At 32.7% G+C, this 14,035-nt stretch overlaps 1 protein-coding gene across 1 annotated transcript; it reads right to left on the bottom strand.

The window, feature by feature from the left end:
* Positions 1 to 564: 564 nt before the first annotated feature.
* On the bottom strand, positions 565 to 12,665 carry zgc:92161 (uncharacterized protein LOC447817 homolog). The gene is made up of 6 exons (XM_056454191.1): positions 12,422 to 12,665; positions 8,605 to 8,659; positions 5,630 to 5,817; positions 4,431 to 4,592; positions 4,210 to 4,320; positions 565 to 1,462 (listed from the first exon to the last, which is right to left on the bottom strand). Exons 1-6 carry the CDS (start codon positions 12,566 to 12,568, stop codon positions 1,349 to 1,351), a joined length of 777 nt encoding a protein of 258 aa, XP_056310166.1. The 5' UTR covers positions 12,569 to 12,665; the 3' UTR covers positions 565 to 1,348.
* Between the last annotated feature and the right edge of the window lie 1,370 nt (positions 12,666 to 14,035).

A 14,035-nucleotide genomic window follows, 5' to 3' on the forward strand; every position in this document is an offset into this window, starting at 1 on the left:
GTGGAGGACCCGTGGGGGTTACATTGGTGCCTTCATCTGGATGGGGTGAGGTTCAGGGGGGAGAGTGTAGTGGAGGCCAGTTAGTGAAGTCCTGTGCAGGTATACCTCACTCCTCTGACCTCTAAAGGTGCTAAAGGCCATAGTCTTTAGCCTCCTTGGTAGAGCAACTTGACTCCCATGTTGAAAGTCGCTGGTTCGATTCCACCTCGCAATGGGTTGGGTGGTATAGAACCGGTGGGCGTTACATAGGCACTTTTAATGAAATTCGATAAGTGCATTTATAGGTTATGCTCATAGGTTATACTTATAATTTCCAGTGCATAGTTTTTGTTGCATTTACACAGTTTAGACCACCAGGTGTCCCTAGCACATGGTGTTTTTAAGGCTGCAAAACAGTGAATCATTTTGTGAAGCAACTAACTCAGTTGCTGCCAATGCTTTGAAAACTTTTGATTCTCTCATCACTACAAAAAATGCAAATAGTTAATATTACAGTAAGCATAAAATGTTACACAAACTCAAAAACAAACATTTATTACAAACAAATTAACAATCTCCACATAATAGGGTTGGTTTATTGATTTATTGTCCATGCGATAATAACATTCATAAAAAAAACATTACTTGCAATAAAGAAGCTTGGGAGTCTATGGAAGAACTATATGTTTCCTGCCACAAATACTTGTTTAATTAAACCCAAATGCAAGTATTTAATCACATGATATGAACAGGTGACCTACCCACCACAGAGTATGTGCCTTCTCTAGTGCATGAACAACAATATTCACCTATTTCCTACTACCAAGATCTTCCAAAAGCATTCTCAATACACTTACTAATAAAGCAATAGTAAATGACTCTTCATATAAATATTAATCACATTTTTTTTCTTAGATCACATTTGACACACTTCTCATTTCATGGATTTATTATAATATCATATCATTTTGTTTTTACTTTAATTCAGTCTGCTGATTTGGTGTTATTTGCTTTATGTATTATGCTGCATGTGAGATATTGCTTTAACAGTATTTAAGTTGTTTAGTCTTTCCACTCCTCAGCGTCCCTGTGTCACCCATTTTTCAACCTATTAATAATTTTCTAGAACCACCCCATGTATGTTTGATAAGAGAGATATCTGCAATGTACAATAAAAAACAGTAACACTTTACAGCTTTATTAAGTGATTACTGGTAGAAATATGGCTTTATATCAATAGTGTGTCTGTTATTATCATACATTGAGTGCGAATAATGCGGCTTTTATGGCTAATGGATTAAATTGAGCAGTTTGGACCTGGATCAGCCGTTTTGGAAGCTCTCATAATGGATATCTTTTTTCTTCTGGTTTACCAGGGCAGAGTTGCTCCAGTGTAGTCCAAAAATCCACCATGCTGCTTCTCGGTAAGACCACCAATGACATGCAGCATCCCCTCCACACTTTCTTTTGGTTCAAGTGTCGCCTGGTGAAGATAAAAACAAACATGTCACTATGTAAAAAAGGTATTATATACCTTTCTCAAATATATTTAGAATATCAAAGTTAGTATACTATAAAAGGTAATGTCAATCACGTGTGCAAAATAAAATATGAATGGTAGAAATGGTTTAAAAATGATTAAAATCAGCATGACCCAAAGATTTAGAGCAGAACATTAAGACAATCATGTGGTTTAAAATAAATTAAAAAAAGTGACATTCAGTGTTGGACAAACTACTTGAAAAAAGTAGTGAGCTAAGCTATTAGCTACTCTAGTTAAAATGTAGCTTAACTACACTAAAAGCTACCTTCTGGTAAATGTAGCAAGCTAAGCTAAAAGCTACTTGGCAAAAGTAACTTCACTACATCTAAGCTGTTTTCGCCATTTTCATTTTTAAATCGAAGCAACTTAAATCTAAGTCAATCATATCTTAGTAATTAATAAAATTGTCAATGAAACATATGTGGCATAATTGTTCAGTTTAATTATTTGCTGCAAATAATATGCTGTACTAAACAGCAAAAACTTAAAATACCATAGTAATGTATAGTAAAGGGAAATATTTAGGAATAAGCATTATATTGTATATATATTTACAACTCTTCATTAATAGATTACACTACATAATGTAGTATATATATATATACAGTTGAAGTCAGAATTATTAGCCCCCCTTTGATTTTTTTTTCTTTTCCAAATGATGTTTAACAGAGCAAGGAAATTTTTACAGTATGTCTGATAATATTTTTTCTTCTTGAGAAAGTCATTTGTTTTATTTTGGCTAGAATAAAAGCAGTTTTTAATTTTTTAAAAGCCATTTTAAGGTCAAAATTATTAGCCCCTTTAAGCTATTTTTTTTCTATAGTCTGCAAAACAAACCATCATTATACAATAACTTGCCTAATTACCCTAACCTGCCTAGTTAACCTAATTAACCTAGTTAAGCCTTTAAATGTCACTTCAAGATGTATAAAAGTGTCTTGAAAAATATTTAGTAAAATATTATTTTCTGTCATCGTGGCAAAGATAAAATAATTCAGTTATTAGAAATTAGTTATTAAAGCTATTATGTTTAGAAATGTGTTGAGAAAAATCTTCTCTCTGTAAAACAGAAATTGGGGAAAAAATAAACAAGGGGGGCTAATAATTTAGGGGGCTAATAATTCTGACTTCAATTGTATATATAATAAAGTACCACAACAAATTAATTTGAGTACTATTGTGTTGTAAAGTATTTGAGCACAGAATCAAAAAGTTTGTTGTCGACCACTGTAAAACGAAGAAGAAGAAATCGTCATTCTTGCCATCATATGGATTTACTTCCATCGGCTAGATACCGGACTTCCAGCTGTTGGTGCCGTCACTTATTGAACCATGAACGGCAAATATGGCTTGTGTGGACGCTACTGCTCTACTTGCTAAAAATAATAGCTTCGCTACTGAAAAGCTATTTGAGAAAGCAGAAACGCTACCGCCATGCTACTGAGAAATGTACTTGCAGTGACGCTACTGCCCAACACCAGCGACATTGTAATCATACACAACTGTTTGAACCGCACTAAAAGTGTCATAGGTCACAAGTTGCGTCATTACAAACATAGTTCGTTGAGTTGGCGTTTCCCAAATCCATCGTTTTAACAAACATTCGCAAACTGTGACACAAACTTGTACACCTCTCGAGCTGTAGTTAGAAGCAAAATTTCTGTTGTGTTCTGTTTCCAGTTATCCTTCCTAAGCCCTATTCCTTTCGAACATTTCAACATTTAATCCCTAACCCTAAACATTAAAGCCATCTCTCTTAGGTGTAATTTGCTTTCCAAGTATTCTTTTACAGTTCAGCTTTAGCGATCATCATATTGACAATTGTGTTCCTTTCCCAGTGCACTTTGAAAGCATTTATGCCATTTTGAACACAGCCGTGGCTCATGACGAAAGCTTTAGGTCACCTAATATTTAAAAGTGGAATTTATGTCTCCAAAGCTTGTGAATACAAAAATATAAGGCATTCATTGATAGGTTTAATTTAAAATAGTCAATTTATTAGGTTAGAACATTTCTGCAGTGGTTTGAATGTGTCAAATTGTAAATGTAGACTTTTACAATAAATAAAATAAACAAAAAAAAATAAATAAACAATATCCTAATAAATAATAAATAATAGTTTATATATGATAATTAATAATAATATCATTTATATATGATATTATAATGTGTGTTAGCTAAGTGATTTTATGTGTTAGAATAGAATATGGAATATTCTCAATAGTAATTGTTAAAGAACCATTGGCTCTATATGTGCCGTTTATATATATTTCAATTAATATGGAAAATGAGTGCATGTTTTTACCAAAACTAATATTGGAATTTTTTTTTAAATGCGTGTGCATGTAAAACAATATGATTTGCACTAAAATTATGGTGTTTTTCCTTAAAGAAGTTTATGGACGTTTTTAATTAGAACTAATGTGGTTCAAACGACGGATCTGCTACAGAGAAACTACGATTTTGGAAAACACTCATGACTACATCGTTCTTTTCCCAAACGATGCATCGTACTATGATAGTTCAGCCATGAGTTATGTCGTTGTTTGGGAAACGCACTCCTGATCTATTGGTTTCCATTGACCACATACTTTTTCATCATCCTGTATTGTGACTTCAATTTGAAAATCATTTAACATAAATCAATAAAATAAATTTCATGTTGGTGTTAATAAATAAGCACTCACGTCTTTTCCACCCAGATCAGTCTTCACCCATCCCGGATGAAGCACCATGCAAAGAATCTCATCCCCCTTCACCTCCTCAGCAGCCAAAACAGTCAGCATGTTAAATCCTGCCTGATAGATAAACACAGCATATGAGATAAAGATCAACTCATTCCCTTAATACCTCAAGGGCAGAGAAATGAATCCAGTGTTATTTCTGCAAGAGCAAGACTTTGCTTTACCTTGCTCACGCAATATGGCAGCACTGGGAACTGTGTGAACATTGCTGGCATTGTAGTCATAGATCCTCCAAGAGTGGAAATGTTGATGATCGCTGCTTTATTACTGGACATACCTGGTGTTCCGCTGGCTTTGGCCGCTGTCTGTAGATATGGCAGATACTCCTACATAGAAGAAAGAGAAAAATACACATCTTTGTAATTCAAAAGCTGAACTGGCACAGCTTTAATAAAGGTACCATAAATAATGAAGTTTTTGGCCTATTTTTGCAAGGCATGTTCTGTTGTTTGTCATTATCTTAAAATTTGTTTTTTAAATTGCATAATAAGAACAATAAAACACAAAAGTTGAAGAATACAGTACTGACATTTCTTTTACATGAAGTAAATCAATAGAGAAAAAAACAAACAAAAAATAAATAAAATTACAGGGGATATATAAATTCCATGAAATTTGCATAAGAAAATGATTCCAAAATTGCATATATTCTTATAGATTTTTTTATTTTTATTGTTTTTTAGAGTTTCTATGTAATGCTTAAGATCAATTTTAAACATATAAATGTATGACTGGACAATTTTTGTTTGTTTACATGTCAATACATGTTTCCCATATATAATCATTAAATTAATAAACAAATTTTGCTCTAAAGTTTTATTATTAATACTGTATGTCAAAAAATATCTTTACAGGTAAATTCAATTTTTTTACCTTTAAGTTTAAATGTAAGATATTCAGAATCAAACCAAAACATTTGAGTATATGTGCATTCAAAAAACACATTACCTTGAAAAGTAAGCGACTGATCATAATTTAAGTGATGTAAAACATTAATAGTGGACACAAACCTGAAGTAATTACAGTGACAGAACAAACTGTCTGGTCAGAACTACTAGTAGAGATTGATATAACAAACAGTGCAACAAAGTGGAAGCTCATTTTAACAATGCAGCTGTGTGTTTGTGCACTCAGGCTAAGAAACCAGTTTAACAAGTTTAAGCTTTACTTTTTGCACAATACAACAAACTCTGGCACAGAACTAGCTCTTTCCCAGAAGTGATAAACGTACAGTCATAAATGTATGTTCTGGTGGCTCAGATGTTTACCCAGCTATTGACTGCACTAATGTGCTGGACTGATTTTTAATGGACAAATTGCTGCTTTACACCTCATATAATGTTTTTTTTTTAAACTACATTACCTGAATGATCAATAAGGGTCCTATGACATTGGTGTTGAAGGAGTTTTTCATGTCCTCAGCTTGGCTGGTCTTAATGATGCCACGTGCCAAGATTGCAGCATTATTCACCAGTAGGTTTAACCCATTTGCTCCGAGTAAAGCACCCACTTTTTTGGCAGACTCTTTGATACTGCATGGATCATCAGCATCTAATAGTAACAGAACAAAATAATGCATTCTACACTGCAAAAATGGCTTTTCTTACTTAAAAGTTTTTTTTTTGTTTCTAGTCAAATACCAAAAAATTCGGTAACACCTTATAATAACTACACACTATGAACCATTTATTAAGCATGAGCAAATAGTGAATTCATTATCTGTTAAGCATTAACTTTACATTAATAAATGTTAGTAAGCAGTTTATAACTGAAACTACAAATGCTGTATTATTGACTTAAGCACATTTATTATGTGCTTAATAATTGTACTTTCATACTTTGTTAATGATTTATTATTCATTACTAAATTAAGTATTGCATTATTTACAAACAAGTTATTTAAGCAAATTTTGTGTTTTTAAGATCATTCAGAATGAGTTAGTAAATGATTAATAAACTATTCAAATTAACATTTTTTTTTTACATTTAATTTAACATTTAGAATTCTTATTATTCAGGCATATACTAATAGTTAAATGTTTTATTAACTCAACTTCATCTAGTTTTGTAACCTAATCTAAAGTGAGCACTATTTATGCTTTATAAATCCCTTAAAAAGGAGAATTAAAGGGTCAGTTAAATTCTAAACAGGAAAAAATTTACACAAACGACTTTAATCATTACTATTCATTTGAAGATACACAAATGAAACTGTATCAAATGAAAAACAAATCTTTGCAACCTTATATAAAATAAAAAAAATACTGTACAGTTCAAACATTGCATCTTATTATACTGTTAAATTATTGTAATGTTGTTGTTTTACCCAGTTTTATGTTGTATTTTGACACTCCTGTTATTTAGCAAAGTTTAAACTTTACAGTAATTTTATTTTTTAGATAAGATTGCAAAGATTATTGTTCATTAAATACCAAGCCTTTAATTGTCATTTATAAAGGATTTATAAAGCATAAATAGTTCTCACTGTAGATTAGGTCACAAAACTGCTTGAAGTTGAGTTAATAAGGCATTTATTAAAATACATAGCAACCATTACTATGCCAGAATAATATGAAATATTAATTTCAATAGTCATTTACTAACTCATTCTAAATGATCTTAAAAACCTCCAACTACTCTTAAATACAAACGGTTTGTAAATAACTCAATACTTAATTTAGTAATGAAAAATCAACCAGTCACAAATTATTAGATTAGATTTGATTAGATTCAACTTTATTGTCATTACACATGTACAAGTACAAGGCAACGAAATGCAGTTTAGGTCTAACCAGCAGTGCAATAGCAGCAAGTGCAGAATACAGGTATAAGTTATAAAGTGCAGTTATAGAAAAACTATGTTGATATTTACAGATGGATGTACTATGAAGATTATATGCAGGTTGTATTGGCTATGAACAGCAATTTACAATAAATGGATATATGTACAGGGTGCTAATAATAATCAGAAGTGTGCAGATAGATAAACAATTACAAATGTATATGTACAGTGGGTGTGTACATAATTACAAATGTCCATGTGCAGTGGGTATGTACAGTTCAAATAAATGAATCAGTGCAATGTAGTGCAATGAATATGTGCAAATTTAAATGTGCAAATGTTAAACAGTGCAGTGATTGTGAGGAGTATAAGTTAGAGGAGAGTGGAGGGTGTATTGAGGGGCAAAAGAGTCTGTGAGGGGCAGAGATCAAAAGGGAGACAGCTCTGAGGAAAAAGCTGTTCCTCAGTCTGCTGGTGTTTGTCCGGGGGAGCCTGAAGCGCCTGCCGGAAGGCAGAAGAGAAAACAGTCTGTGAACAGGGTGAAAGGTGAAATTATGAAAGTACAATTATTATAAACTACTTACTAACGTTTATTAATGTAGAGTTAATGCTTAACAAATAATGAATTCACTAGATGCTAATGTTTAATAAATGATTCATAGTGTGTAGTAATTATAAAGTGTTTCCAAAAATTTGAGGAAGCATTTTGGCAACATGTAAAAACTTATGTTTTTTTTTTCAGAAATGATGTGACAATTAGATGTGCTTTTTCTTTGAAACAAGCAACATAATCTGCCAATGGGTTCCTGATTATTTTACTTGCATCAATGGCTGATTATTTAGCTTGTTATATGGAAAAGCTCACTTAATTTTGATTTATTACTTCTGAAAATTTTACTTGACAAAAAAGTTGACAAAATGATTCTTCATTTAAGAATTTTTTATATATTTGGATTAGAAATTAGATTCAAACTTTTTTTGCACTGTACTATTAAACAAAACAAAAAAAGTTTAACAAGTAATTATTTATACACAGTTGAAATAAGAATTATTAAACCCCCCTTGAGTTTTTTTTCTTTTTAAAATATTTCCCAAATGATGTTTAACAAAGAAATTTTTACAGTACTTTATGTCTGATAATATTTTTTCTTCTGGAGAAAGTCTTATTTGTTTTATTTTAGCTAGGATAAAACCAGTTTTTAATAAAAAAAATAAAAAACATCTTGAGGTCAAAATTATTAGCCCCTTTAAGCTAGAATAAGCCAGTTATTAGAAATGAGTTATTAAAGCTATTATGTTTAGAAATGGGTTGAAAAAAATCTTCTCTCTGTTAAACAGAAATTGGGGAAAAAAATAAACAGGGGGGGCTAATAATTCAGGGGGTTTAATTATTATGACTTCAACTGTGTGTGTGTGTGTGTGTGTGTGTGTATGTATATATATATATATATATATATATATATATATATATATATATATATATATATATATATATATATATATATATATACACAATTCATATATATATATAATATTTAAAATGACAAAAACATTACCAAGACGTATGATAGTGATCACACTTGGATACTTTTTTGCCAGTTCTCTCAGTGCCTTGAAAATGATAATGCACAGTTAATGCATATCAGGTTATATCCTACTCACTTAAAAAAGTTGGGTTAATAATAACCCAACAGGTAACCCATAGATGGGTCAATTTGGCACCGACCTTCTGTTGGGTTATTGTAACCCAATCCATTGGGTTGATAAGGTTAACCCAACAATTTGGGTTATAAAAATAACTAATTTGTTGGGTTATTTTGCCAAAAAGTGGCTTAACCCCTAAATAATAATACATTTTTATTATTATTATTATTATTATTATTATTATTATTATTATTATTAATTATTTTTATTATAGTAGTAGTCATCTTTATATAAAAATAAAAAATACACCGCTTTTATTACATTGGCAAAGCTTTATTTAAATCCATGAATTTAGTGCCACATCTTTCACAATAACAAATGCCTGAGAGCAGTCTAGTTCATCCCCAAGCAGCAGGACAAGAGGGTTCTGTCTCTGTTGCTCCTCCTCCTCTAAGTACTGAACGAAATACAAGTATACACACATGAATTAAATAATGTCCAGCATTTATTGTCATAAATAATGCACCTATAAGTCGCAAATCAACAAATTCTTGTTTTTCATCCTGGTATGAGGGCCGAACCATCTTGCTGCACAATCTGTATGGCAGTGAAGAAATGATAGCTGGCTGAGTTGTTAAAGCGACATCTCCAAAGTGGGATCTCCAAGGCTGTCTTTATATCAAACAGAAAAAAACACAATAATTAAACTCAAAACAAGACCCTCATATCAAAGGTGAAATGCTATAAATTGGGATTAAAACAGAGCTGTTAAACAGGATTGTCTCACCAGATGAAATGTTTGCTTGAACTGGTAGATCCAAGGCTCTCTTCTTTTTTGCAATACGAGAGAATCCGCAGTGATGCATCTCCCCAAACCTCAAAAAGTTTCTTTGGTGTGTGGGTATAAAATACCTGTCCTGAGCAATCTAAAAATAAATAAACAAAAACAGCACTTAAATCCATGCCATGCAAACAGTACACTGGATTTATTAAAGGGATATTTTACACAAAAATGGAAATTCTGTCATCAGTAATTCACCCTCCCCTTGTTCTAAATCTCTCCTCAGATGAACACAAAACATGATATTTTGAACAATATAGGTAACTAAACCATTCTTGGTCCACAGTGAAATTCCATAGCGTTTTTGTCTTCTGTTGAAGTCAGTCGGGAGTGGACTATTGAGTTTTTCATTTGCTTTGTCCTTTAAAGTTATCATTTGTGGTCAGCAGAAATAAATAAAAAATAAACAAAAATCAATCAACTACTTGAGGGTGAGTAAATGATGAATACACCCAAAAATCAGGGAAACACCCATACACTACGGCCATTTTAGTTAATTAAATTTACCTATCCTGCATGCGTTTGGACTGTGAGGGACATGCAAACTGCACACAGCAATGCCAACTGACCCAGCTCCAGAACATGATGGATTCGCCTCTGCTGCTGAATGAGGTTGTTTCACCGATTTTTGGGTGTATTCGTCATTTACTCACCCTCAAGTTGTTGATTTTTTTATTTTATTTTTTTCTGCTGACCACAGATGATAACTTAAAGGACAAAGCAAATCAAAAACTTGATCGTCCCCACTGACTTTAACAGAGGAAAAAATGCTATGGAATTTCACACCAAGAATGGTTTAGTTACCTACTCCTCCATATACCAAATAATGTTCGCTCCAACCTTAAAACAGAAATTTTAAACTTGCACATGTATGCCGGACCAAATAACAACAAAAATCATGTATTTACCCAGTTTAGCAATGGAGAAAAGATAACTGGAAGGCTGTAAGTGGTCATCTCCAGGGGTACCTAAACAGATAAAGAGAAAAAAAAAACTATAAAAATGCGCACTTTTAGCTGCAGAATTAGTCTTTAATGTGAGTTGTTAAGGTGCATCACATTTGCAAATTTGGTGGGCAAATAAGGTCCATTTTACATGGTCAATTGTGCACTGATGTTCATCAGTGTGCTTAATTCTCATGCTCAGAAACAAGAGTCAAACTCTTGATCACAGATTTCTACTGAAATAACAGTCATAATGCAATAATTAATATAAATAGGTTAATGTCTGTAATATCACAATTTGGTCAAATGTTCCAGGAGTGGAGTTCTGAAATTTCTGAACTGTGCTTAGACTCTATATCAGTCATCTGTACTTACCTGTGGCCTCATGCCTGATACAGTCTAATACCAAATTCACACAGAAATAAGGCACAGAAACACTTTTGAAAGAGACATTTGTGTCTTTACACACTACCAGTGCTGTTCAGAGAAGTATAAATGCATTTACAGAAGAATTACAAATGTAGAATTTGATTTTAAGACATATGGTGATGTAAAGACACCTTTACAACATATGATACTGCTTAAGTGTGTGTATTGGTGCATTTTTACATCATGTACATATTACAAAATACAGAGCTGTTGTTTTCTCACCTTTCTCAACAAGATTATCAAGGAGGATTGAAGCTCGCTCTGTCCAGAGCAACCTACAATGAACAAACAAACAAAAAATTAAATTAACCACAAATTAACATGAGCTGACAGACAACATTCATCAGTTGAGTGGTCACAGCATCACCTGAATTGAAAACTGGGCAAGGACAGTGTATGTTTAAGGGCTTTGTATTATTGTTTATTAGCATATATTACTACTATTATTATACAAAGCTAGCAGATGTTACAATTCTTATATATATAATTTTTTAAGCTTATATTTAATTGTTGTATCACATATATAACCGATTAAACATTAATATTAGCATCTAACATTATCAGGGTTGTGGTTTCATCCCTGTATGTTAGTATAAGATGTAGGGAAAATGCAATTTTCAGGGCCTTCAATATAGTACACACAAACAGTAATAATACCATAATACCATTTACCTTTCAATAGTTAATAATCAAGTACCTTGAAATGGATCATGAATCCTCTTCTGATAAAAGATGATGTAGCAAGCTTCTGCTCTGCTCGTCCAGGATAACTTTCTCACGTTGCGATCCATTCAGCGCCCTCTAGCGGCGATTAATAACCAATAATAATATAATGCTCAGATTCCGTACTTCTTGGGAAAACTAGCAACTTCCTGAACAAAATGTAGCACATATATGTGTCTATATTAGTATTTAATTGTTACAATATAGTTTCCTAGCGAAAGGACAGTGTTTTTAGACAACATAACATACCTTCAACAAGACTGGACGCGACTCCGGTTTGATGTCTCTGCTGGGTCCTAAAGACGACATTAACGGCGGAATATCTCAAATACGTGTATCATTTCCTCCCAAACAACTGTAGAGATGAACACGGAGGTAGAGAAAGCGTTTTTGTCCGCATATAGATCGGCTATGAAGCGCGCACGCTTGTATCATCAATAATTAAGAGTCCAGGTGAAACAGATATAAAAAAAACATGACACGAAGAGGCAATTTGATTAAAAAAATAACAATATTACTGCATTAGAGCTTGCATAAACTTAACGCAAGAGCAGCACGTACGCATATTACAGCGGTTCTGTGTCAGATCAATCAGTTGACTGTTGAAATTTCAAAATTGTAACCCAACTGGTTGAGTTATTAAATAAATAACCCAATAAAAGGTTTAAAATACCCCAACAAAGCACCAAATATTTTTAACTCAACCATTGGGTTAAATAAATAACCCAACGTTTTTTAGAGTGTAGTATTTTCTGGTAACTGAAGTTAAGATGGTAACTATTTATAACTCACCTCAGACCTTGGTCCCTCTGGGTCACGGCACGTAGCAAAAACATGCTGATTTGCACAAGAATTCTCAGAAAGCTGCTTCACCATTTCTAAACCCAAGCCCCGGTTGGCTCCTGTGATCAAGATATTGCTTGCTTTCACTGCTGCCATGTTCAGTCAGTCTGCTTCTGTCCGTTAAAAAAGTTTGTTTGGCTGTGCAACTAACTGAACTCAACTCCCAGCGTAACGTTATGTAATAGTGGTGCGTCATGCTGATATTGAGGATGTGATAAAAGGTCGCCTGCTTTCTTTTTTAATCCCCGCCCTTAACACTAGTATGGCAAGCTGTTTTACCCCTAGCCGTACTAGTCATAATTCAGTTTTGACCAAAGGACTTAGTGAATTCCAGGTATGGGGCCCTAGCATTCACTAAGTCCTTCTTTCAGTTGAAGTCAGAATTACCCCTCCCCCCCGCCCCCTGTTTATTTTTTCCCCCAATTTCTGTTTAATGGAGAGAAGATTTTTTTCAACACATTTCTAAACATAACAGTTTTAATATCTAATTTGTAATAACAGATTTATTTTATCTTTGCCATGATGACAGTAAATAATATTTTAATAGATATTTTTCAAGACACTTCTATACATCTTAAAGTGACATTTAAAGGCTTAACTAGGTTAATTATGTTAACTAGGCAGGTTAGGGTAATTAGGCAAGTTATTGTATAATGATGGTTTGTTCTGTAGACTTTCAAAAAAATATATAGCTTAAAGGGGGTAATAATTTTGACCTTAAAATGGTATTTAAAAATTAAAAACTGCTTTTATTCTAGCCTAAATAAAACAAATAAGACTTTCTCCAGGAGAAAAAATATTATCAGACATACTGTAAAAATGTCCTTGCTGTGTTAAACATCATTTGGGAAATATGAAGAAATAAAAATTTAAAGGGGGCTAATAATTTTGTAAAACTGTATATATATATATATATATATATATATATATATATATATATATATATATATATATATATATATATATATATATATATATAATATTTAAAGTATATTTTATATCATTTAAAGGAACCTTTATCTTCCTAATGTAAAATTAAAAACAATAAATTTACAAAAAAAAAAAAAAAAAACAAGTACAGCAGGGATGTCTAAACTCGATCCAGGAGGGCTAGTGTCCTGCAGATTTTAGCTCCAACTTGTCTCAGCACACCTGCACAGATGTTTCTAGAAAGCAAGAGCTTGATTTGCTAGCCCAGGTGTGTCTGATTGGGGTTGAAACTAAACTTTGCAGGACACCGGCCCTCCAGGACCTAGTTGGGCACCCCGATGTACTGTTAATTATCCATTTTTGTGTTAGATTTTAATAGTAATAATAATAAAAAAAAACATGTAAACAAATATAATTCACAATCCATCACACTAATCTTTTCACCTTTTTTCACACTGAATAATTGCTGTATGTGAATCAGCGGCCGTTTCACAGGGAAATGTTATTTGAACAGGCTCTCGCCCTCGATCTCTTAACAAGCTCAGTGCACTCATCATCTGACAGGTGTTTCGGCCAGACAGTAGTATCACGGAGGAAGTTGCGTTTCATTGTTTGTTGTCTTTTTACTTTTTT

This window comes from Danio aesculapii, chromosome 3 (assembly GCF_903798145.1).
Source record: "Danio aesculapii chromosome 3, fDanAes4.1, whole genome shotgun sequence".
NCBI lineage: Eukaryota > Metazoa > Chordata > Actinopteri > Cypriniformes > Danionidae > Danio > Danio aesculapii.